The 25,061-nt window shown below is 58.6% G+C and overlaps 2 protein-coding genes across 8 annotated transcripts in view; one reads left to right on the top strand and one right to left on the bottom strand.

Moving 5' to 3' along the window:
- HSF1 (heat shock transcription factor 1) overlaps positions 1-16,020 on the top strand; it is a 41,144-nt gene extending 25,124 nt beyond the window's left edge. For 4 of the 6 annotated variants that reach the window (XM_078392093.1, XM_072999454.2, XM_020804488.3 and 1 more), the window contains exons 5-14: positions 6,063-6,138; positions 6,605-6,666; positions 8,006-8,102; positions 9,079-9,218; positions 10,879-11,115; positions 12,513-12,599; positions 13,687-13,792; positions 13,902-13,967; positions 14,579-14,648; positions 15,078-16,020. In XM_078392093.1, coding sequence (XP_078248219.1) covers positions 6,063-6,138; positions 6,605-6,666; positions 8,006-8,102; positions 9,079-9,218; positions 10,879-11,115; positions 12,513-12,599; positions 13,687-13,792; positions 13,902-13,967; positions 14,579-14,648; positions 15,078-15,283 — 1,147 coding nt within the window. In that variant the 3' untranslated portion in view covers positions 15,284-16,020. The remainder of the gene's footprint in view (positions 1-6,062; positions 6,139-6,604; positions 6,667-8,005; positions 8,103-9,078; positions 9,219-10,878; positions 11,116-12,512; positions 12,600-13,686; positions 13,793-13,901; positions 13,968-14,578; positions 14,649-15,077) is intronic. The other 2 variants (XM_078392094.1, XM_020804490.3) reach the window with 1 other exon arrangement.
- A 1,229-nt stretch (positions 16,021-17,249) lies between these two features.
- Positions 17,250-24,560, bottom strand: LOC144588739 (uncharacterized). Of its 2 annotated transcripts, XM_078392103.1 has the most exons (9): positions 23,650-24,560; positions 23,005-23,063; positions 21,525-21,575; positions 21,076-21,132; positions 20,651-20,689; positions 20,324-20,455; positions 20,029-20,073; positions 19,823-19,867; positions 17,250-19,304 (listed from the first exon to the last, which is right to left on the bottom strand). In XM_078392103.1, the coding sequence occupies exons 1-9, from the start codon at positions 23,664-23,666 to the stop codon at positions 19,297-19,299; spliced, it is 453 nt and encodes a 150-aa protein (XP_078248229.1). In that variant the 5' UTR covers positions 23,667-24,560; the 3' UTR covers positions 17,250-19,296. The 2 variants fall into 2 exon arrangements, with proteins under 2 accessions (XP_078248229.1, XP_078248230.1); XM_078392104.1 differs by lacking the exons at positions 23,005-23,063; positions 23,650-24,560 and adding an exon at positions 22,588-22,908.
- Positions 24,561-25,061: the final 501 nt, after the last annotated feature.

Raw genomic sequence — 25,061 nt, 5'->3', positions numbered from 1 at the left:
ACACATTCCAGTGCAGTTTGCCTCTGGTCCTTAGCGGTCACTCAGGAGGACAGTGCTGCTGTTAAAGCTGCCCCGGCTATGGCAGAAGCTGCTGAGACAAGACAGCAAGGACCTGTCTCGAGATGGCTTCTGAATTTAGGCTTCATTGTCCTCGCAGGCTAGTCAGTTGCCTCCACTTCAGACTGTGTTTTGCTGTCTGGCTGAGACCAGTTCCGCTAATGGTTGGGTATGTTATATGCCGTACGATCTGCCTGTCTTTTATTATATTGTTGCTGTTGGAAGCCTCATTGTATTTCATCGTTTTAAGATTGCTGCTTGCAGCTTGGGGCATTTTGGGTAGAAGGGGGGAGTATACTTTTTTTCCCTGAAAAATATATCCTGCTTCGCCTGGCAAAGCCCTTCAGCGCTGCAACTCACAACTGATCACTCCCTGCAGGGATTGGCCAAATACTAAATTTGCCTCCCATTTTGAAAATCTCAGAGTCAAGCTGGGAGAAAGGAGGCCTGTAAAGTAAATAAATAAAATAGGAAGTAAAAAATGCAAATCATGATCAACAAATTGCAACAGAGCATAGACAAGAGTTCCTACTCCTGTCTTCTGAAGATGTCCATGGCCACAGAGACTGGCGAAACGTCAGGAAGAACAACTTTCAGAACAGAGCCCGAAAAACCCACAACAACCATCAAATCATGGTAAAGTTTGTATTTTTTACTTAAGATGGAGGCTTTTAACAATTAAATGCAGTCAGCAGCAAAAGAGTCACACAGGGTAGACTGTTGATGAAACTGACCGTTCAGAGTTCTCCTGAACCCGTGTCCAGAGGACTCAAAGGCCTGCAGGAAGGGTCCCTCCACGAAGGGTAGCCGCTAACACTTGGAAGTACCTCCAGGGGCAGGAACTCCTGGATGGGAACAGGCATAGATCACAGCCACTGGAAGAGTGGTTCTGCTTGAGCTCCTTTTCTGAACACAGTTCGTCTTTGCCATGGCTTACGTTTGAAGCCCCAGACAGCCTGTTGTGGTTTAGTCGTTTAGTTGTGTCCGACCCTTTGTGACCCCCATGGACCAGAGCAAGCCAGGCCCTCCTGTCTTCCAATGCCTCCCAGAGTTGGGTCAAATTCATGTTGGTTATTATTATTATTATTATTATTTATTTTATTTATATCCCGCCTATCTAGTCGATAGACCACTCTAGGCGGCTTACAACATGGGATAACACTATAAAAACAAAGGAGTACATAATAGAAAACTTACAACCATTGGGTTAAAACATTAGGAAAGAAAAGAGAAGGGGATAAGGAATTAACTAGGAGGGAAGGCCTGCCGAAACATCAATGTTTTTAATTGCTTTTTGAAAATACCGAGCGAGGGGGCCGCACGAATATCAGGGGGAAGGTTGTTCCAGAGGCGAGGAGCCACCGCCGAGAAGGCCCGATTTCTTGTCTTTTCTTTCCGGGCCTCCCTCGGCGTTAGGCTCCTCAGCCTCACCTCCTGGCTCGCGCGAGTGACACGGGTAGATCTTGGTGGTAGAAGGCGTTCCGCCAAGTATCGAGGCCCTAAACCGTTTAGGGCTTTGTACGTAAGCGTCAACACTTTGAAGTCGATGCGGAATCTGATGGGCAGCCAATGCAATGCGGCCAGAGTGGGTGAGATGTGTTGGAATTTTTTCACCCCGCTGAGGAGTCTGGCCGCCGCATTCTGCACCACCTGAAGTTTCCGCAACAGCCTCAAAGGCAGCCCCACGTAGAGCGCATTACATTGGTTGCTTTGCAGACACTGTCCAACCGTCTCGTCCTCTCTCGTCCCCTTCTCCTCTTGCCTTCACACTTTCCCAACATCAGGGTCTTTTCCAAGGAGTCTTTTCTTCTCATTGGATGGCCAAAGTACCGGAGCCTCAGCTTCAGGATCTGTCCTTCCAGGGAGCACTCGGGGTTGATTTCCTTCAGAACGGATCGGTTTGTTCTCCTTGCCCTTCATGGGAAGGGGGTGCCTGTTCTCATGCCAACCTGCCTGTGCATTGCCGTCATCTGGGTTGGTGGAGCTTTTCCCTTTAAGGGCTCCTTCGTGCTAGAGCCCAGGGACCTGTATGACAGCCTGGCTGTTCCTCAGCTCTGGGGAGAACGTCGCTTCCCCTCCCGGCAAGTCAGAAGGGGGCAGGACAAAGGCCGTCAAGAAGGGAGAGCGGATCTCTCAGCAAGGCCCTTTTCCTTTCCAGGGCTCGCTCTGGTTTTGTCCGCGTCTGCCCTGGCCCAGGGGGTGCGTCGCCTGGGCTTTTTCCAGTCGGGCTGGCCTTGCCCTTCTTCCCAGATCAGCCTCCTGAGGAAGCGCGCCTCTGGCTCATGGCCTTCCGCCAAGCCTTTGATAAGGTGGGCGGGTGCTGGGAAGCAAGCCCCTCTCTGATCTTCCGGCGCTGCTCCCCATTCCCCCCCTTACAGTCTCTTTGATCATTTGTAATATTGTGCAGGGCAAGGAGGGGAGGGCAGAGGGCTCAGCTGCGCCACTCCGAGGAGCCGTGGCCTCAATGGCGTCGTCTTCCACCGCGGATCCTTCGAGGAGCTTCGGTAATGGCCACCGTGGAGGAAACTCTTTTTACAGAATCTGAATAAAATAAGCTTCCAGTTCTCTTGAGGTTTGTTTTTTTTTTTAATGCCAGTACGCGGACGGAAACCACCTGCTGCACCCTTGCTTTCCCTTGTGCAGAAGCTGCTGATTTTAGCAGCTTGAGAAGATGGTGCCTCCCCAGTCCTGGACTTGATGCAGACGCTACCGTGGGCTCTGTCTGTGCTCCTCTTTAAACAAAAGATGAATGCAAAATAAACTTGGCAGGTTGAGCCGGGGCGGCTGCTCTTCTTCAGGAGCGCTCTGTGAGCTGCTCAAAGTCCTCAGTCGTTCAGCCGCTGGTTGTCTGTTCATCGTCCGGTACGGCCCTCCAGCCTACAAAGAAGAAGGCCTTGACCCAGGGGCTATCCCCAGGCTGTCTGGGGACCCTGGCCTTGTGACACGCACGCCCCTGGCTGAGGGTTAACGTGTGCTCCTTGCCAGGCCTTCAGAGCCAGAGCCCGGCTGACATTCCGGCCGATGTGGGTGGGTGAGAACAAGGGGGAGGCTTGGGGTGCAAGGGGGGGCTCAGTCTGTTCCTCCCTTCTTGCAAAGCATGTGCGGCAGACGAGGGCTATTGCTTCTGCACCCACAACAGTCAAGTGCTTTCTGTGTTTATAGGCATGTGTAGTTTTTTCCCCTTGCTGGGTCAAGAAATATCCATTTAATAGAAAAAGAGGCACACCGCCTTATGGCACAGGATGAGATGTAGTTTTTGGAGTTGTCGCTATGTTAGTCTGTGCAAGCATTTCAGCAAGGAACTCAAAACGAAAACAGAAAGATGTGGCACCTTAAACTACTGTGTTTTATTGCAAGTTTTCATGGAACATTGTCCACTTCCTCAGACATCTGAGTCACAATATGGAGATGTAGGATGGGGTGTGTGGACCAAACTCTCCTTGTGGAATCCTCCTTTTACTCAGGGTTCCTGCCAGCAGAAATTGGGCCTTCTCTTACTGAGGTGCTCCAGAAAGCATTGAATCTCTTGTCACTTAAGAGATGCCGACTCTGTGTGCCTGGGAGGGGAGGGTCTGGCGGGTGGCCGGCAGCTTCTCTGGCTGCAGAACTCTGCCAAGACTGGAAGGAAGGGAGCAAGGTCTCGCCTGCCTTCCGGAGGGCGGTGGGAGCCCAAGCCTTCTTTGTGAACAGAGGGTGCCTGGACAGTGCCTCCAGGAGCTGGCACTGACCTCGTCATCAGCACGCAAAGAACCACGAGGGAGGCTTCCTTCCAACTCCCTCTACCCGTGGTTCTTCACCCAAACAACAAACGTTCATTCGACTGCTCTGGTGGCTTCCGAGTTTTCAGAAAAGGGCCTGAAGGACTGATGGTTTCACAAGGCCTGCAAAGAGTTAAAAACCACTTCAGGCAGGTGAAGGGAAACCAAGACTGGAGGCTTTCTCTGGCTCGCTGTTTTATGGGGCAATTAAATGGCAGTGAAGAGTTTTTAGAGGCTGGCTTCAAAGGCGTCCCGGCTGGAGCAATGAAAAGATCTTAGGGAGGTTTTATTTATCCAGTGGGCATAAACTGCCACTCTCTGCCCACCTGCCTTTCTTAAAAGGTGCCCCCATGGGATTGCCAGGGTCTGGCACCACAGACCGCCTTTTCACCCTCATCCTGATGTGCCTTTTGCAAAGTGCTGGTGGGCTCCCAGGGGTGCGTGTTGTGCTCAGCACCAGGCCTGGCAGCCACAACCCTACCAAGAGGCATTCAAGCTGTATGCCCAGGGCTTGGCTCTGTGCTTGCAAACCACAGTTGGAGAGTACTCAGTATTGGCCTAGACTCTGCCATGAAAGGGGCAGACCAAGGTGTTGGGGGTGGTGGTGGTTCCTCTCAGTCTTCCTGTCTAGCTTATCTCTACAGGGCTTGTAAAGGAACCTTTACAAGGCTATTTTGCCCGTCTTGGACAAATGTTTCCATTATTTATTTATTTATTTATTTATTTATTTATTTATTTATTTATATCCCGCCTATCTAGTCCCTCAGGACCACTCTAGGCGGCTTACAACAGACATATAACAATATAATTAAAACAATTTTAAATAAGGGGGAAAACGTTAGACAAAATGGGGCAAACACTAGGAGAGAAGAAAAAGGGAAGATCAGGATTTAGCTGAGGGGAAGGCCTGCCGAAACATCAATGTTTTTAGTTGCTTTTTGAAAATACCCAGCGAGGGAGCCGCGCGAATGTCAGGGGGAAGGTTATTCCAGAAGCGAGGAGCCACCGCCGAGAAGGCCCGATTTCTTGTCTTTTCTTTCTGGGCCTCCCTCAGCGTTAGGCTCCTCAGCCTCACCTCCTGACTTGCGCGAGTGACACGGGTAGAACTTGGTGGAAGTAGGCGTGATCCCTGTGTGAGTTAGTTACAGCAGAGTCTTCTCGTGCTGTGATCCTCAAGTTTGGGTAATCCAGGAGTTCTTGAACTGCAATACCCAGAAACCCTCGCCAGCACAGTTGGTGGTGTAGGCTTCTGGGAATTGCAGTTCAAGGACGCCTGGGTTGCCTGAGGTTGGGAACTACTGGCCTCAAACCTTGATGAGGAGGTATAGGTATTTGGCATGACAGCCCATACCAGTTTATGCCGAATCAGGTTGGTTTGTCTTTAAGATGCCCTGAATCCCTTTGTGGCATTTCTAAGATGCAAGACCTCTTGTTCATGAACGCCTCTGAGAGAGGCCCGTGTGCTGCCTCTGTACCCATCCACCATCACACATGCCTTTGTTCCATCCTGCCCCAATGGCTGTCTCGTGCTGTATGTGCTGGTTCTAACCTATAGAGCCCTAACAGACTTGGGACTGCGCTGCCTCAAAGACCGGGTCTCCCTTTATGAGCCTACCCGGGCATTAAGATCATCAGGAGAGGCCGGCCCCCTTCATTGGTACGTTCAGTGGGGTCCCGGGGAAAGGGCTTCCAGTGAGTTGGGGAGATATTTGAGATTATTTTTGGAATGTGACATGGCCTCTGCGACGAATGACTTGAGCCATCGGGGAGGTTTTCCTAACTTTCAGCTTGAACCTTGTGGTAGGACCTCCTGCTTACACACATTGGGGGGGAAGTACCCAGAATCCTTCAAATGTTGGTGGGGAAGGATGCTAGAGCCTACTTTCTTCTGCCAGAGAATGATGCCCCTGTGGTCGACCTGCTTGCTCTCTGAGACACACAGCCACCCTCTTGGGAGAGGGCACTGGGCTTCCTGGGACTGGCCAGCTCGCTGGCCACTTCCTCCTCCTCCTCCTCCTCCTGCTTTTCAGCAGCCTCCACGGGGCCTGCCCATCTCCATTAGTCCTCTCTGCATGAGGGGACTTGGGCTGTTGCTGCAGTGGCAATAGGATAACAGTCAAGCTGGGTGGGTGGATGGATGGATGGATGGAAAGGATGTGTGCTTTTGTACAGTGTCAGGAGGAAGGGGGACGCGTCCCAGGGTCTCCCGGGCGGGCCAGGTCACAGTGACTGTTTCCTTTCTTCCAGTGAGAATGAGGCCCTGTGGCGGGAGGTGGCCAGTTTGCGGCAGAAGCACACCCAGCAGCAGAAGGTGGTCAATAAGGTGAGCTCAGCCCCTTCTCCTCTTCTTGCACCCTTGCCTGGTTTCTCCTGGGCTGCCTGCCAAAGAAAAGGGGACCTCTCTCTCTCTCTGTGTGTGTGTGTGTGTGTGTGTGAGAGAGAGAGAGAGAGAGAGAGAGAGAGATTGTCAAGGAATCTGTAAGACCTCTCGGGTCATCTCTTGATGTTGAACAACAGAGAAGGCTCAAGAGTTTGAGCGGCAGTTTGGAGAGGTGTCAGCAGAGGGACAGCTGGCAGATCCTCACCTGCGTGCCTTGGACAGGACTGGCCTGAGTCCAGCTCTACCAGGTTCTGGAAAATTACTTGGTGTTGATAACTCTGTGAGACGGGCTGGTGGGTTGGCAGGCGAAGGACTCCCTCCCAGGTGCTCCCCTCAAGGCTGATTTTTAGCTCCCCCTTGGCAGGGCTGGCGACCCTCTTAACAGGCTTCTCTTTCTCTATTCCCACAGCTGATCCAGTTCTTGATTTCCTTGGTGCAGTCGAACCGTATCCTTGGGGTGAAGAGAAAAATGTAAGTGGGCCACAGGGTGCAGCGAGCGGCTGGCGGGGCTCAGCCCAAGAGGTCAGCTGGCCTGGGAACAAGTCCTCTTGCCCAGGAGAACCTTTTCTGCTGACAGTCAAAGAGTGGCCAGGGAAGAGCGCTTGCATGGGCATGATAGAATCCTGTGGCATCCAAGAACACACACAGTGGGTCACCTCAGAGGCAGGCGGAGGTCCCTGTGATTCTGACAGCCACGCTGTCTATCCATGGCTTTGATAAACCCCACTAGGAAGATTCTCCTCTCGCCACTGACTCTCTTGACTTCCTCTCAGCTTGCCCCTTGCAGCCTGGCCTCTGTCTGGGTCTCTCCCGGTTTTTTTCCCCTCCTTAAGTCCTTACTGTGTTTCCTCCTGCAGTCGCGTTTCTGCTCAGTTTATATCACTATGCCTTTTATTGTATACTTTTATTTGTTTGCTTGCTCCTGAGAAGAATCAGCGTGCTCTTCCTGTATGGGGATGTTTCTCTCTCTCTCTCTCTCTCTCACACACACACACACACACACACACACACACGCACGCACGCACGCACACCACACACACACTCTGTCTCTCTCCCTTCCCCTTTTGAGGAAGTGCATCTGTGTAGTTACTCAGGAGAGACGTGTGATCTGTTGGGCTGGGCTGGGTGGCTCTCCCATACTCCAGGATTCCTGCCACGGCCTTGGGTGACAGGATTTGCTTTCTCAAGGTGCTGTGTTCGTGTCCAGCTTAAGGCATCTTGAAAGGGGCAATGGAGGACTCCTCTGAGGGTGGGTGTGGGGTCCCCAGCGGAACTGGCTCACTGGAGCTCCTGCTTCTCCTGTGGGGCTCTTTCCGAGGGGCATTGGGTTGGCCATGGCAGCAAAAAGGGGTGGCAGGATGGACAAGGCCTTGGGTCTGGTCCAGCTTCCACCCCCCAGGATGTTCTGAGTGTGCCACCACAGTGTACTGAAGGAAAGGGCATCTGCCTTTTCCAGCCCTGACCTGGGGTCCAGACTCTGATTCATGAGACGCGTGACACGCCCAGGGTACAGGTAGAAGGGATTGGCCCACATTCAGGACGGAGACACTGGGTCCTAGGTAGGACGTGGCCCGGAGACCCTTGACCCAAGGAGCTGCTGTTTCAAGGGCTGGGTAGGTGGTAAGCCACCCCGAGCGGTCTCACAACTTGCGTTTGTGGCTGTGCTTTGTAAAATTGTGCGGGGATGGTGACCTTCTGAGGTGCAGGTATGTGTCCTGGCACAGTGCCCTCCCCAATAGCTGACTCACCTCTTCTTTCTGTCCACCAGGAAGGCCTCTGTGCCTCACGCCTCTCTTGCTTTCTCTTCCAGCCCCCTGATGTTGAACGATGGCAGTTCGGCCCATTCCCTGCCCAAATATGGCCGCCAGTACTCTCTGGAGCACGTCCACGCCCCATCCCCGTTCTCTGTAAGTACTGAGCTTGTGCTGAAGGAGGGCCACCACCAGAGGGTCCCCACCAGGGTCCCTGAGCGCTGCTCCTTGGCTTCTTCAGCCGGCTGGTCCATCCTCTCAGCCAGGTGGAGGACCCGCCTGGCCCCCAGGACCGTCCACCATAGAGGTGGGCGCCCTGTGTGGTTTGCACCCTGTGGGCACCACCCACTTAACCCTCCTAGTCTGGGTGGAGGGTGGGGCTGGCTCTGCTGATGATAACCCTGCCTTCTGCCCTACCGGCTCCAGTGGGCCTGAGCAGCCACTGGCGCGCTCCGTTGGGGACTGCCTGCTGGTGGCGTGTGTGCGTGCCTCCAGATCCAGAGACTCCTTCCACTTCACGGGTCGTTCCTTCCTGCACCCATGGCAGCCAAGCTATCCATTCACGTGCCAGCACAAACCCCACTCATTCCTCAGCCAGCCCTTCGTGCCATTCGGCGCTCCCCTCCCAGTTTTCCTTTCTCTTCACTCTCCTTTATTGCCTCACTCTGTCACTTCCTGTCTCGTGGCACCCCTCCCTGGCTGCGGTCCCCTCCTCTTTATCCCTGTTCCCCAATATGACATCTAAACTTTGGAAGGTAAACACACAGCCCATTGATGCCAATGGGAGGTCCTTTTTTGTTCCTAAGCTTAATTCCCAAAGGGGCCATTTTCAGGCGGGGGGTGCTTCTTCTTTTCTAAGTTGCTGGGGATCCTATGGGTGTTCACCTGAGGTGCCACAGTGTTGCCATGATGGGGAGGAGCCCCTCTCAGGTGGACAGTGTGTCGTGCGATCAGGCATGCAACCAAGAGGTGCCCCAGCGTCTGGTCATGGAGCCACCGTGACCTGCAACAGGTTCCTCGGATGTAAACCCCAACTCCAGGAGGAGTCTAGTCACGATGGGCTTTGCAGAAAAATCTCTTTTGGCTTCCCGGGTGCAGGGCCTCTTTGGCATCCTCTCCGTTTCCCTTCCAGGCTTCCTCCCCAGCGTACAGTGGTTCGAACTTGTATTCCCCCGACCCCTCGGCTAACTCTGGCCCCGTCATCTCTGATGTGACGGAACTGGCCCCGTCCAGCCCCTCGGCCTCCCCGAACAGCAGCATCGACGAAGAAAGGTACGTGTCTGTCTCCTGTGAAGGGCCAACGGTGCCCCTTCACAGGAGGAGGAGCACACTTTCCAATGGTGGCCTTTGGCTCTATTTGCTTTTGGGGGGATAAAGCCTTCTAAAGCCTTCTTTGTACTAAAAAATCCAGGAGACAAGTCCGGGTCGAGGGAGGAGATGCAGCTCTCCACAGTCTAAGGAAGGGTGAGCGCGGGCCCTGGACGTCTGGATGTTGCCCAGCTGAGCCTGCAATTTAGGCCCAACCAGGGTGTGGTTGGCTCACATCCTGGCCAAGGTTCTCCTTGAATGGCATTGCCCTGGGATGGACTGAGCTTGTGGGCCCACCCCGGGTGGCTGGAAACTCGACTTCTTCTTTTTGATTTTAAAGCTGATTCTTGGCAAGTTCCTTTCGATTCAGAAAGGGCTTGGCTTTCCAGCCGAGATTCAGAGGTGGCTGTCCCAGGGCAACACCCAAGATCTTCCCTGGGCATGTTGGAGCTGATTCCAAATCACGGTGGCCCTCTGTGAGCATCTGAGCGCCAGGCCCCCTCCCTGGGAGAAGCAGCCCTGCTCTCCATTCCCATTGAAGGAGCCTGTCTCTTTGAGGGCTGTTTGCCTTTGCCTCAGCTTCTGCTTCACGGCGTGATGTCAAAGTGAGTGGATGTCTGGAGGTGTCTCCGGGTGCGTGACAGCCCCAAGGATGATGCAAACGAGTTTCCTCTAAGGGCACGGGATGCGGACGTCCTGTGTGCTTTCCTTGACCGTGGACAGACCTGCTCTGGCCGGAAGATGCGTGCTGCGTCACTCAACAGCCTTCTTGGCCAGCCGTCCACCCGGGGCCTGAGCTTTCTTATCTGGAGAAGGGCAGCCGAGGCATCAGAGAAATAAAAGAAAATTGCTCCGGCAGTGGGGACGGCTGGCGGGCACAGGTTGTCCCGTCCACTCACGTCTGCTCTCTGTATCCTCCGCTCCTCAAAATTATGAAATCACCGTCTTGGTCCTCATCCCAGCTCAGCCACTGATCCCTGAAACCTGGAAATTCCCAGAGCGAGCAGGGCGCCTTTTTGTTCCTAGTCGAGAAAGCCAAGGCCTCCTGCCTCCGTCCTGTCTCTCTGTCTCCCCCCGCCCTCCAGCCCTGGAGCCTCAGTGTATTCCGGGTGAATACCGCTGGCACAGGGAGGGGGCTGCCTCCCCACCGCCGCTCTTTATTGCCTTTTGTTCCTGTGCCTCTGCCAGGAGCCGTCCTGGACGTTGCTTTGAAATGGGAACCAGATGCTTTGCTTGAATGGGCCATCGTTGCTTTGTTCTTTTATACCTAGTGACCATTCCTGTGGGTCTAATTGAGCCTTTTGGGGGGGGGAGAGTGTAGGTGCTAAAGGGAGTTTCCATCTGCCAGAAAAACCCATTCCCCCCCCCCACTCTCTCTTTTTCAAAATCCCCTGGCAGAGAAGCCAGGCTGGGGGGGGGGTGTTGGGGGCTCAGAGGGAAAGGCGGGCAGCTTGCAGGAGGGCAGAGGAAAGACAGCAGAACCCTCTCCCGACCTGGCTCCTGTTCCCATCCTGGCTCTCTCGGGGAACTGTGGTTTCTCATCGTGGGGCATTCGGCCTCTGCAGCCTGATGACAGAAAGCCTGGCGCCTTCTTTTTTCTCTTTCTCTCTCTCGTCTGTCTTAGGCAAAGCCCTTTGATTCGTATCAAAGAGGAGCCCCCCAGCCCCTCCTGCAGCCCCCCTGTTGAGGAAGCCAACCCTGTCGGTGCCCCCGCGGCTGAGACCCCTCTCTCGCCCTCCACCTTCATCGACTCCATCTTGCAGGAGGATGCCCCTGACGGCCCCCGAGCGTCTTCGGCTAGCGACAGCGCCGGACAGCCGCCGCCCGCAGAAAAGTGCCTCAGCGTCGCCTGCCTTGACAAGTAAGGAGCGGGGCAGGTTGGCCGGGGAGCCTCGTCCAACCGTGTCAGAGTTTAGGACTGGCCCAAGTGCTGAGCGCTTCGGCCCCTAAGGCCCCTTCCCACCCACCCCCACCGTATGCTAGATGGACTCCTCTCCCCCTTCCCATGGCATGGAGAACAAAGGGGCTTCCTGCAGCACCCGGAGCAGGCGCCAGCCTTTGCCAGTGCGCCGCCTCCTGCTGACTTCTGCTGAAGACATGCCAGGGCTTAGCTTTCTGAACAGCAGCTGCTCCAAGCCTGGGTGGAGGCTACGTTCTTCTCCGCTGCTGATTTTGGTACACTGCAAACCAGGGGGACCTTCCCTCCCTGAGTTCCAAGAAACAGACCCTCCACTCACTCCAGGCTCCTTCCTGCTTCGCACTCCAGGGAGGTCCTTTTGACTTCCTGACCCCTCTGTTACTGACCGCCAGACACGGCCTGGCCCTGCTCTGTGAACACTCTGGGTTTCTTCGCTTGCCCTTCTTGCTCACCTGGCTTATGCGTTCCAAGACCTCTGGCAGGTTCCCTGTGCTGCTTTTCTCTGCCCCCTGATGCAAGTTCTCTCCTGTCTCCTGCCCTCTTTCCCACCTCTCGCCCACAGCGACCCACCTTCGTTCTTGGACCCCTCTCTGCTTGCGCCAGACCGAGGCCTCTCTGGGCTCCAGGGCCTGGTGGACCGCCATGGCTCTGCACCCCTGGCGGTCTCCACTTGGGCCGTCCTGTGCATGTGAGCGACCCAGCCCTGCCGAGGAGAAGCCTCTGTCCAGCCTAGGGAGAATGCCCAGCACCCGTCTCCCTCGCCCGCAGCTAGGCCTCCTTTGGGCCTGTGAGTGGGGTGGCAGCTCTGATCTGACCAGCTGACTCTGGCATGGGAGGCTCCGGGCATCTCTCCCTCTGGCGGAGGCGTCTTTGGCCGCCTGGGAGGGGGCAAAGGGTGTAAGGGTGGGGAGAGGCAGCCAGAGCCTTCCTCCGAGGGAGCTTTTCTGTCTTGGAAAAAGGCTAGCAGGACGTCAGGGAAACCACTGGCTGGGCTGAAGGTGCTGGAATTCCTCTTTGGTGGGATGCAGATGCTGTGGGTGCCCCCAAACCTCTTGGGCTGAAACTGGTGCCACAGAGGCATCAGCTTACTGCGTGACACGGGCTGCCCTTGTTTCTTTCTCCTGTGCCAGGCTTGCCTGCCCTGGTTTGCTGTTCCCTGCCCTGCAGGGAGAGAGACCCCCGAGGCTTTTCTGAGGCTGGTGGAGGGCCTGGTGCCCAGCCCCAGCCCTGGCGTGGCCCCTCCCTCCTGCCGCTTTTCCTCGCCTTTGGAAGCAACCGCCCGCCCTTCCGTCCCTGAAGGGCCGCCCTCGAGGTCTTCCTCTCCTCTTTGTCTCTTTCAGTTTGGCTCGTCCTCCGCAGATGTCAGAGGTCACCTGCCTCTTTCCCAGGCCTTCCTCTTCCTCACTGCACTGCAGAACGCCACAAGGGTTAGCATCTCCAGCGCTTGCTGCTCCTTCTCTGCCTTTGCTGTTCACGGAGGGGGAGCCGTGAGCGGGCAGAGCTTCCTCCCCTGTGGGTGGGCTTCAGGCTAGGAGGGGAACGGCACACGGGGGGGGGGTTCCCAGAGGGGCCCCGGAGGAGCCTGGCATTTTTGCCCCGTCTGGCCCGCGGAGTCTTCCTGATGACCGCGTGTGATGTGCTCAGTGCTGAGGAAGGGGAGGGCCGGGCTGGGCAGGCAGGCGGGCGGGCAGGCAGAATTCTCTGTGTGCTCCTGAGGTGCAAAAGCTCCATTTGACATCCTCTGTATCTTGAAGCCTTTGGTTGTGCATTGTGCGCCCCCTCCCCAACAAGAGACATCAGAGCTTATGGGGGGAAGGAAGCATCTGCTTTGCGTGGAGAGAACCACACCCCTTCCATCGCCTGCACTGAGACCGCGCTTTCTCCAGTTCAAAAGCCTGGGGCCCCCAGGGCTGGGATGGACCCCAGCGCCAGTCCAAACAGGCTCCTTTGGCCAAAGGCGGTTCTGAGGCCTCACTGCACCCCCCCAATCCCCCCCCCATGGGACAGGTGCTCGGAGCACAAGGGGTGGGCTCTGTGGGCTCAGGAACTCCCGAACCATCCTTGGCAGAGGGAAGGTGGAAGTGGCATCTCTGGGAAGCACAGAAGAGCCACACGGAGAGTGAATTCCACTCCGGCATGACTTGTCAGGCAGAGCTACGAAAAGCTGCTGTCTGAAATCCTGGCACACAGTTAATGCTGGTTGGGCTGGGCTGAGGCAGGTGGTCTGCTGGTCTGACTTGGTCCGAGGGAGTGGCTTCTGTTCCCATCCCTGCTGTTTATCGGGGGCCGGGGGGGGAAGGTGCCTTTTCTCTGCTCTCCACACCTGAACAGTTGTGGCTGTTCCGGGCTGCCCCCCCTTCCAAGGGCAGTGCGGTCTCCTGCGGGCATGGGCAGGGGGTGTTGGTGGGCACAGAGCCAAGAAGCGACTGCTCTTTGGCCAGTCTGGACCCAGCCCCAACCCAGGCAGAGCCCCAGACCCTCACATGGCCCTTCTTTGTCGTCCCCCCCCCCCAGGAACGAGCTGAACGAGCACCTCGACACCATCGATTCCAGCCTGGATAACCTTCAGACCATGCTGAGCACCCACAGCTTCAGTGTGGACACAAGCGCCCTGCTGGACGTAAGCCCTCCTCTTGGGGAGTTCTGCCTGGGAAAGGGGGGGAATACGATGACCTAGGGGTCCCCCTCCTAACGCTTGTCCCCACCCCCTTCTTTCCCTCTGCCAACAGCTCTTCAGCCCTTCTATGACGGTGGCCGACATGAACCTCCCGGATCTGGATAGCAGTTTGGCCAGCGTGAGTTTGCTGTTGCAGACCTTCCACGGGACAGGCGAACTGAGAGATGTCCCCCCCCCCCTTTTTGGCAGGGCCTCCTGTTGGCATGTCCTCAGCGTCCCTCCTTCATGTTCAAGACCCCCCCCCCCCCGAGTGCCTTAACGAGGTGATGGTTGGGCCCTTCCCAAGGCAGCGTTGGGCTTCTTGGCCTCGTTGGCAGGGGGTAATGTTGGTGGGATTCTAGCGGGCGCTCCCTTTGTCAGCTCAGAGAAGCATCACCTCTTCCCCTGGGAGCCCCTGGCTGGCTCTCCCAAGGGTGGAGGGGAGAAGCAGGGCTGGGTGGTCTCCCAGAAGGGCAAGCCTTGGGGAGAGGGGCTGCTTTGACGGAGGAGACGGCCCGTCCAGTCCCCATTGACATGAACAGGAGCTTGGAAGGAGTGACCCAATCCACCACGGGGTCTCCTGCTGCCTGGGTTGCTGGGAAGTTGCCAAAGCCCAGCCGGCTGGGGAAGGTCACTTACCGACCCCTTCCCGTGCAAAGCTGTTGGAGAGACTGGCAAGGGTGACTCCTGGTAGCCTTTGTGGCGCCGGCCGCTGCCCAGCTCACCCCGCCCGCCTGCCTGTCTTTGCAGATCCAAGACCTCCTCTCCTCCCAAGAGCAGCAGAAGCCGCCAGAGGCTGAAGACGCCTCAGCAGACACAGGTGGGTGGGGGAGCTCTGCTCTCCACCGCGACGCTCCTCTTGCTCCCCTGCCTCCCTCCCTCTCTTACACCGTGGCCCCAGGTCCTTTTCTCCTTGCTCAGTTGCCGGATCAGGACCCCCGACCGTGTTGCAGCAAAGGGCCATGCAGCATGCTGTCCCTCATGAGGGTGGGGGAGGCCCGCGGGCGCACACACGGCAGGGGACTGGCGTGTCCTCCTTTCGCACTTGCGGTCCAGCGGGCAGCCTCTGCCCCGGGCCCTGCTTGGCTGAGGCTCCACCGCAGGTCTCCCGCTGTCCCTCCGACCTGCCCCGGCTGGCCGGCCCACCTGCAAGGCTCCCGGCTTAGGGCCCACCCCACACACCCCACCCCACCGACAAGCAACAATCCCAACTTGGGGGATGTGGGTCTTTCTCGTCTTCCTTCTCCAGGCAAGCAGCTGGTGCACTACACGGCCCAGCCCCTCTTCCTCGTGGACTCGAGCTCCGTGGACGTGGGCAGCGGGGAGGTGCCCATCTTCTTTGAGCTGGGGGAGGGGCCTGGCTTCACGGAGGGGGAGGACTACCTGGAGGACCCCACCGCCCCCCTCCTCTCCGGGACAGAGCACCCCAGGCCCAAGGATCCGGCCGTGCCCTAAGGCCACACCTGCACGGGGCGCCCGGCCCGCCAGCGGCTGCCTCGCTTTGCTCCGGCCTCGGGAAGGGCTTCTTCCGCCTCTCGCTCTCTTTGGCTTCCCGGGGGGTTGTCTGCGTGTGTGCTGAACAAGGCGGCTCATCCTCCCCCCTCCGTGGCTGACGGCGGCTCCGGCAGGCGTGCGGTGGTCTCTTGTGAGGAGTAGCAGAATTGGGGGGGGGGGCGCCTGCAGTGGGCTTCTGGTTGGGGGTTCCCTGGGGGGCCCCCAAACTGGCCGTACTAGTCTGAGCTCCAGGCAGTAAGGAAGGAGGGGCCCCAGGCGGGGGCCTAGAGGGGCTGGGGAGGGGGAGGAGGAGGAGGAGGCCTGGCCCCTTCCTTCCCTCCCTCCCTCCCCGACCCCCCCCCCCCCGGATGGACTCGTTGGTTTCTCGAGACGACTGGGCAGGTTCTCCTGGGCTCCAGGGCTGGGGCCTTTTGTGACGTCTGCAGTCCTGGGTGCTCCTCTCTCTTGTGGGGCACCATTGTGAGAAGTCCCCCCCCCTCCTGTTCTTCCCCTGTGGGGTTTGTTTTCCTTCGCTTAGCAGTAAAGGATTTGTACATTTACACTTTGATTGTTATTAGAAGAAAATTGTATTTTGGATTTTTACATGAGAGAAACCCCCTCCTGACTCCCTCCCTCTCTCCCTCCTTCTATATAAATATCTATATATGCATATTCAAATATATATCTGTATGAAACGACCCCTCCCTTCCTCAGCCTTGTCGTTTTTCTGTTTCTTCACAAGTGGGTCAAGTGGACACCCCCCCCCTCGGTGTTCCTGGCCCGTTGGCCGCCGGCTGCAAAGAGGAGGAGGAGGAGTGAGCGCTGCCCAGACCTTGGGTGCCAGGGACCCTCCTGTGGGAGGAGCCCCCTTTCCTGCCCCCCATAATTTGGGCTCTGGGGGCCACGGGGAGGGCATCTGGACTGCCCCCCCCCCGTGGCCCCCAACGTCCTGCGATGCTCCAGAGACTTGAAGCAGCGGCTGCGAAGTGGGGCGCCTGAGCTGGAGGGAGGCCACGAGTTGAGGGAGGGGCAGGGCCGTGGCTGTGGCCCAGGCCTTCCTTGTGGCCCCTTGCCTGGGGGGGGCAGCTCTGCTGGACGTTTGCCCTTCGTGCCGTCCCCTCAACCCTAGCCAGGCCCATCTTGCTCCTCCAGGAGGAAGGTGGGGTTCACTTTGTCGTGAACGATGCACGGTGGAAACAGACGTCGGGCCTGGGTCTGGGACTGCCACGTGGCCCTCGACCCTCCCCGAGCGTCGGCTGCAGCAGGAGCAGGAGAGCCCCCCCCCTCGGGTGTCCCCCCCCTTCTCCTGATGAAGTGACCCGTTTGAGTGTGTGCCAACATGCGTGGACTCTCCCCACCCACCCACCCACTCTGGTCACCTGCCTTCGTGTGCCTGGGAAGAAGCCCCTTCCCAGCTGTTGGGGAGAGTGGCAGCTGTGATCGTGGGCCCCCCCCGTGCCTTTCAGATCAGATCCAGCCTTTGGAAGGGAGCAGGGCTTCTTTCTTCCGCTGCGTTCCACTGCCTTCTGCAAGCGGAAAGCTGGCCTCTGCCTTGGGACTCAGCAAACCTCCCTCTTGGCGGGTGTCTGTGTGTGTGTGTGGGGGGGGGGGGAGGAAGACCCCCCCCCCAAGAGAGGCAACATCATCCCAGCCGCCCATGGCTAGGGCCAGGATGGAGCTGAAGAGCGAGCGCTCAGGTCCCAAGCAGAAGAAAGCAGCGGGTCCGTTGCTTGTGGTTTCACCCTCAACCCTGTCTCTGGCAAGCGGAGCCAGGTCACTTGGGGGGGGGGAGGAAGAGAGCAGGGCTGAGCCACGACCACCTCCGAGACGCTGTGCATTGGGCCCGCCTGGCCAGCCCTCAGACAGAGCCAGCTGGCCTGCCCGCCCCCCGCCCGCCCCTTTGGGCTGCTCGGACACTCACTCCAGCCAGGTTGCTTGTCTTTTATTGAACAAGAAGAAAGGCAGCACAGACAGAGTGCCGAGAGAGCAACAGAAAAGACAGGTGGGCCCCATCGCTACAGGACACCTCTAAGAAAAACCCCAAAGAGCTGCAAGGCCAGCCGTGCCCCGCACCCCTGGCAAGCAGCACCCCCTCCTTCCACCTGCACCCATCAGAGAGCCTGGCCCCTGCCGGAGCTCTCTAGGGTACAGGTAACCGAAACCCCTCCTCCAGGGGAAAAACGATGATGATGATGATGATGCACTGCAGTGTAGAGCGGAGAGCCTTCCTCCCCCTGCTCTCTCCTGGATGGCCGCCATCGAGCACCAGGCACGCCTGGGCCCAGAGAGAGGTTTCTAGAGGCGGCAAAGGCGCGCGCGGGGGGGGGGGCACCAGCCTGCAGGTAGAACTGTGAGCGCTGAAAGGGGGGACCCAGAAGAGGATCAAGCCAAGAGGCTGACAACCCGCTGGATTCCCACAGCTTGGCTCCATTTTTGCTACCCTTGCAACCCTTTCCCAGCCCAAGGGAACAGACATGGGCGATGGACTTGGGCTACTGGCTGCGGGGATCAAAGACCTCGGGGGACATCCAGGCTTCTTTCCAGCCCCAGCTGCCCTCTGGGTGGCCACCCTGCTTGCTGGGTCAGGGAGAACCGAGAGGCTGGCTGCCCAACCTGCTGCTGGAGCTCCCTTGGATGGCGCTTTGACCCGGGCATGTGCTTGCCGTGTTCCCAGCCTTCATGGAAAGAAAGGCAGCTGGGCAGGAAACCCAAGAGGTTGCTGGCTCACCGCTACCTTATGGGGCTGCCAACTTCCCCAGAGAGCTTGGGGAATAAGAGGGAGAGTGTGGCTTTCCACCTTCTCCCTTCCCCCTGTTCTGACACAGGGCCCAGGAATATCCTCAGAAAGCGTCCTGGGGAATTTTTTAAAAGCCCTTTGCAGCCCCCGGTTGTCCCTCTTGCCCTTTGCTCCCAGAAATGTCACCAGTGAGAATCTAGATGAGGGATGCGGGGTTTGCCAAGCAGGACCCACAGATCACATCACATCTGTCCCCAGGTTAGCTGGGATGGGAGCAACCCAGGGGGTCCCCGCCCTTCCGAGCAAGGCTGGGAGACGTGCCGTCTTCCAGCTGTTGTCCAGCGATGCCTCCCATCCATTCTAGCTGGCATAGCCAGCGGTTGTGGTTCCTGGCGGTGGTTGCCCAAGAGATCCCAGGGGGGCTCGCCAGGATTTGGCCGGAGAGGAACTGACCGCCCACAGCCGGCCTTCCTCCAACGTGGCTTGTCCAGGGAGAGGAGGGTCAGTGGCCAGCAGGAGAAAGAGGTCAGAGCCTGTGACGGGAGCAGGAGGTCTGTCCGCTTGCTCCTGAGAGGATCCTGCCTTGGGCCGAGGGACAGCCTGGCCTTTGCTCAAAGCCAGCCCGGAGTGGGTTTGGGAGGCCGGTGTCCTCTCCACCAGGCGGACTCGGGGGCATCCGGCTGAGGACGGCTGGCCGTTTGGGGATCTGGCGCTTTGGAGCCTGGAGGCAGCCTCTTGGTTCTTGCCTGCTCTCTCCTTTGGGGGCCTCGGGCGATGGCTTTGGCAGGGAGCTCATCGGAAGGGAGCCGGTGTTTGGGACTGGGTGGAGGGGACAGACAGACCGGACGTGGGGTTCCTTCTTGCCCAGAGCCATCCCTCCGGGCACGAGGGGGATCCTTCTGGACAGGGAGGAAGAGGGGATGCCGAAAGGGCCCCTTTGCTCAGTCGGAGGAGCTGGAGGCCTCGTCCGCTCCTCCTGCCCCACCCCTGGATCCGTCCTGTTTGCAAGCAGACCAGTGAATGGGGAGGCCAGCCATTGCAGGAGCCATGGGGCCGGGAGTAGAGGAGGGAGGCTGGGTGGGGATGGCTCTGGAGCAGGGGGCTTGCGGCAGGAAGAAGCGAAGGTGCCCGCTGGCGCAGGGGAAGGAGGACCTCTCTGCTGGGGCCTCTCTGGAACATCAGGAAGGGTTGCGGCGGGTGGTGGAGGAAGAGGAGAAGAAAGAGGTCACCGCACTCTTCACATGCCTGTGGAGAAGAAAGAGAAGCAGCAGGTCAGCCAGCGGGTCATACCTTGGCCGCTGTCCCCCTCCGGTCCTGAGGAAGCCCTTGGGCCGAGGGGAAGCTGCCATCCTCTTCCTTGGCAGGAGAAGGACGCAAGGGACCAGCCTCGGATCTCTGTGGGCAGGGGGTCAGCACTGGACCCCTTGCCCTAACAGGAATCGGAAAGAGCTTCAAGGAGCCTCCTCCCCAGAAGGGGCACACCCAGAACTGACCCTCTGCTCCTCGGAAAGGGCCCGGGAACCTCAGGGGCCCGGGGGGGGGGGTTGTCTCATCGTGCTGGGGTTGGCAAATGCTGAGGCAGCCTTGAGCCTCTGGGCACCCCAGCCAACGGGTGAGGCGCCAGGACCAAGCGAGAGACGTGGCACGAAACCTGGGCAGAGGACCCCCGGCCGCCAGGATTCCTGGGAAGTCCCCCCCCCGCGCGCTGACTCTGGCCCCGGACTCAGCTGGGCGCTGCTGGCCCTTCCGAGGGCGACGCTTACCTTGAGAGGCCAGGGCCTCCTCCGAGTCCACCTCGTGGTCCAAGCCTGCCGGGGGAGAGGCTACAGGTCATGGCCGGAGCCAGGCGGTGGGTCCCCGGCAGCCCTCCTCCCTGTCCCCCAACCTAAGCCAGAGCCCTCCACACCCCATGGGGGGGGCACAGCCTCCTCGGTGGCCTCTTGAGAACCCAAACCTAGGAGCCACTTACTCTCTTGGGACTCGTGAGACTGAGCGGCTGCGTCCAGGGCAGGACCTGGGAGGAGGAAGGAAGAAGACACAAGAGCGGAGACTCTCCTGCGTGCCAGGCCTGGGCCTTTGGGGTCAGGCGGGTCACGGGAGGACCAGCCCTGGACCTCCAAGGCCGCCTCTGCCCCCTTCTTTTCCTTCCTGGGCCAGTGAAGGGAGGCCTTGGGGGGGGAGAGGTCTCCCGGGAAGCGGTCACTGGCCCAGAGGTGGGGAAGGAAGCCCCCTCCCTCCCGCCCTTGGCGTCCAGGCTGGCCTACCGCTCTGGCTGTCTCCCGGCAGGAGGTCGGCGCTGAAGGAGCCCAGGTTGGAGGCATCGCCGTTGGCAGGATCCGCGTTCCCTTCGCCTGTGTGGGATCGGTCGGCCCCTGCAAAGCTCATGGGGGCCACGCCTGTCCGGGGGACAGGAGGGAGGGAGGTCAGCCAAGGGGCAGCGGTTTCACGCCTCTGCCCCAGAGTAGGGAAGAAAGGATACCACTGCTGGAGGTGGGCATGAGGTGGGGCCTGATGGGGACCGTGCCAGAAGTAGGCAGTGGGGTGAATGGGGCCGGGAGAGGGGGCCCCACCACCTGCCTAGCCAGACACACCTGTGGTAACCTGTGGTTCCAGGGGGCTTCCGATCTCACCTGTGGGCAGGAAGACAGAGGAGTTAAAGAATGCCTGCTTCTTTCCCCCCCCCCCCCCCAACCTTCCAGCCTCTTTTCTCCCTGCGGGCTCTTCTCGGAGGGACCGGCAGCCGTAGCTCCCTGGAAGGCTCCAAGGCTCCCCGTTCGGGGCTTTGCAGTGTTTTTTTTTGGGGGGGGGTGGATGGAACCTGAGCCTGTCTACGTGCAAACTGACTGGGAGGCGGCCAAAGGAATGGAACCAACATGCATTAATCGGGCACGGATTTCTTTCTGTTCATGGCAGGACCTCCTCTCTCTCTCTTGAGGGGCGTGCGTGTGTTCCCAAGCCCAGGCGCCCCCCCTTGTCTTCCACCCAATCTCCCTCCCTCGGCCAAGATTTCACTTACTTTCTCCTGAGGCCTCAGATTTGCCAGAGAGGACGGGCTCTGAATTCACCAGAGGTTCTGAGAAGAGAGCGCGAGAGGGCTTGGACGGGGCCCATGGAGCGTGATGCGCCTGAAGGAGTGGGGGGGTGGGGTGGGGGGGTGGGCATTTCCCGGGGCCACCCCTTCGTTCAGAGATTGGGGCTCTGAGCCCCCGAGGGCTCTCGAACCCTTTGCCGCCCCTCCTGGCAAGCGGCTGCCCTGTTCCCTCTTCCTCCCGAGTCGCAGGACAGATCTTCACAGCCACTGACTGCTCGGGAGCTGAGCTGAGCTTTCCCACGGGAAGGGGGGGGGAGCCCTGTTCGCTCCCCAGGCAAGCCGGGTGATCCGCTGGGAAAGGAAAGCCGCCCTCCTTGTGCCGCCCAGCCTGGTTCCCTCCACCAGGGGTGGAAAACCCCCTTAGGCATACATACCTGGGGTCTGGCTGCCCCCCGGGGAAGTGGGGTCTGGAGAAGTCAAGGGTTCTGTGGAGAAGGTGGGAGAGAGAAAAAAAAAAGGTCCTAAGGCGCGCGCGCACACACACCCTCCCAAGATCCATTCGCACCTTGCTTGGCAGGGAACGAACAACCTCCCCCTCTTTCTCTCTCTCTTTCCATCCCTATATTTTGCCCCATTAGTGTTGCCACCGGGCAGTTTACAATAGGCAATGAAAACAGAGCAACACTAGAGAATAAATACAGTAAAATGCAATTAAACCCTGTGGCTAAATGAAGCTACTTTTAAACAGAAATACACGTGCCAAAACCCATTTGAACATCTCAGGACAACTTTACACGAGTAGGCAGTAGCTTTATATAATTTGGCCATCCTAAGAGCAGGGAGGGGCTGTTTGGGAGGGACTTTGCTCTGCCTGTGATCAGGATGTGTCCCCCCCCCGCTTGACAAACAATGCCCTTTTCTGCCCTTCAACTGGGGGGGGGGGAAGCAGCCCAGTCTCTGCCCGTCAGATGAAAATGAGAGGAATCTGATGTCAGGAGGAGGCCCTTCCAGCTGTGGGGGGGTCACCATGGGCCTATCGAGGAGCTCCAACCTGTGGCTTGAATGCGGGCGATGGATCGTCACCCTGCAACAGGTCCAACCTACAAGGAGCCATGTAGCAGGATCAGCCCGAAGTGGCCTCCTTCGCCCAGCATGGCCTGCCTGCCCCCTCCAACCCCCCCCCAGTACGTCTGCAGGATCCGTGCTGATCCGCCTCCACAAGACTAGACCCACTTCTAAGCCTTCATGCTGAGCCCCTTAGGGGCAGTGGACAGAAGCTTTGACCAGGACTCTGGAGACCTGGGTTCAAATCCCTCCTGGGCCATGGAAACAGAGGGGGTGGGGGTGGGAAGAAGACCTGGGGAAAAACCTCGAGCGGGTCCCATAAGGCAGGAAGGCGTGGCTGGATGGCGCTAAAAACACACACCCTTGCCAAGCAGTGCTTGCCCCAGCCCTGGATTTCTTGTGTCTCCTTTCCTCCCCCCCTTTCTCCCTCACCTTGAACCATTGCCCCTCTGAAAGGTTCATGAACAGCTGGACAGCTCCGTGGCTGAGGATTCTCTGCCTGCGGAGCCCGAGGTGGGGAGTTCGATTCCCCCCACTGGGCCTCCTTGAGAGGAGCTGGGCTCAGTGGTCCAGAGGGGCTCCTTCCAGCTTTCCAGTTCTAAGACGAGGGTGGTGGTGATGATGAACGGCAAAGATTTCATGCGTCTCCAAGGGTTTGGACCACGAAGGCTTAGCTCCAGGATCTGTCTCTACGGTGTGGCTGGGCATTTGTTTTCACAACCACTGTACCTATGTGCTCCCTCTTGCTCTCTCTTTCTCCCCCACCCCCCCACACCCCCCCAGCACCCCTGGGCTGTCCTCCATGGGATCCCCTTTGAGTGTGGGATGGAGGTGCTGATTGAATCTCACCATCTGCAACCACAATGGCCAGGATCAGGACCACAGCCACGGCGGTGAACAAGAGGAACCTGCAAGAAAGAAGAGGAGCTGTGAGTGGGCTCTGTGTGTGTGTGTGTGTGTGTGTGTGTGTGAGAGAGAGAGAGAGAGATCTCCACTCTCTTGGCCTCCCAGATGTTCTGCAGGGGTCAGCCTTACAGGGGTATTTATTGTAAGGGTTCCTAGTGCCAAAAATATTAAGTGAAGCCACTTCAGGACTTAAGGTCCGGGGGGGGCGGGGAGCAGGGGGGCCTGCTTAAATCCTGCCTGCGAGTAGGGGCATGGGCTGCAGGCCAGCCAGGGAGGGCCGCCTCTGGCTGCCCAGCCTCACTGGCTAGAGACTCCCTGAGCTAAGCAAGCCGAGGGGCCTCAGCCCTCTTCCCTCTCCAGGCACGGACCGGCCCACCTGCAGCACCCAATGGAGAAGGTGAGCCCCACACTGCCCTTTGGGGTAGGCGGCGAGCCCAGGCGGATCCGAGGAGGAAGAAGGACGCTCTTCTCCTGGCCTCTGCTGTGGGGGGAGCCCAGATCTTCCTTCCCCAATCTCCCCCTCCTGCCCATCCCAGCAGGTCCCCCCCCCCACTCTCAGGCCAAGCTGCCCTAGACCCCGGCACCCACCTCGGTGGCACCCGCATAGTCTCCTCTTGGGTGCAGCTGATGCTGAACTGAACGCAACGATCCAGGCTGCGGGGTGGAGACGCCCTGCGTGCAAAGAGGCAGCCGCCACCAAGGGCTCGGTTATATGGGGCTCAGAACCCAGCCAGGATTGGGGGGCAGCAGGGGTGGGGGGGCAGGCAACCAATCCCACAGCAAGGAGGAGGAGGAGTGATAGTGGCTGCTGATGCGGTCCTGGGAGGGGTCAAGACACCTGAGCAGCCTCTATCTACCTGAAAGTGGAGGGGGGGCTCTCTCTTGAGATGAGGGCGATTAGAGGAGGGCCTTCAGCTGACCTGGCCCAACCGGGAGCACCTCCCTGGGTCTCCCCCCCCCCAATAAAAACAGCCAAAAGCTGGACAGCCCCTGAAAGCCTCGGGAGTCTGATCAGGTGTACGTGATTTATTGGGAACAGCTCAAGCCGCTGCCTCTGAGGACCTGGGCAGCCATTGGCAGACGTTCACACCAAATATCACCAAATACCCTGATCTTGAAGAAGCCCCCCCCCCCCGACTGACTGGCCAAGCTGCCCCCCCAGGGAAGCTGGCCAAGGGAGGGCGGGAGTGCTCCTGGGTGCCCCTCGGCTGGCACTGACTCTCCAGCCAAGAAAGAAAGAAATGGTCCTGGAGCAGCATCTGGGGGTCCTAAGCACGCGCACGCACGCACACCCCGGCTCCTGCAGGGGGGAGGCTGTGCATCTGGTTCTTTCACCCAGAGACGAGGGCAGAAACAGCTGAGAGCGTGATCACTCTAGCAAAGTCTGTCTGACTCCATCCTCAGGATGAGGCTATATGGGACCCATTGGGGGGGGGGGGTTCTGGCCTCCCACCTGCCTGGTTGAAGGTAGACCTCCAGGCTCCCTCTGCTTCCACCTGCCCCCAACCCACCCACCCACCCAGGTGCGGCACACCTGCCAGGCAGCAGGACAAAAGCCAGTCTGTGGCTCTCAATGCCCTTTTGTTCCCTTCCAACCCCCCCCCCCGCTTTCCTCTCTCTCTCTCTGGGATGAAAGGCTCTGGCAGCGGCAAGGGGGGAGGCAGGCCCAGTGGGCGGGATTCCAGTCCCCCAAAGTGGCTGTTCTGGGGGTGCTGACGGAGCCCACGCAGCCCCGTGAACAGCAGTGGGCAACCCCACGGTGCCGCCAGCCCCCTGCCCCCCATCCTCACAGCACTTCAGACCTGCCCCCCACTTCTGTCCACCCAGTCCAGCGCTCCCTAAGAGAGGGTGCTGAGCCCCTTCGGACCAAGATGCGGGCCACAGCCATGCTCTTTCCTGCATGACATTTTGTGGTGATATTGGGTGAAAAGAAAAAATAGGATGAAGAAGACTCTCCCCCCCCCCCCGAGGGTCACAGGGTCAAGGCCGCCAGGGGCCAT

This window comes from Pogona vitticeps, chromosome 4 (assembly GCF_051106095.1).
Source record: "Pogona vitticeps strain Pit_001003342236 chromosome 4, PviZW2.1, whole genome shotgun sequence".
Lineage (NCBI taxonomy): Eukaryota > Metazoa > Chordata > Lepidosauria > Squamata > Agamidae > Pogona > Pogona vitticeps.
Note: the sequence above shows the minus strand (reverse complement) of the source record. Positions and strands in the feature narration are given on the sequence as shown.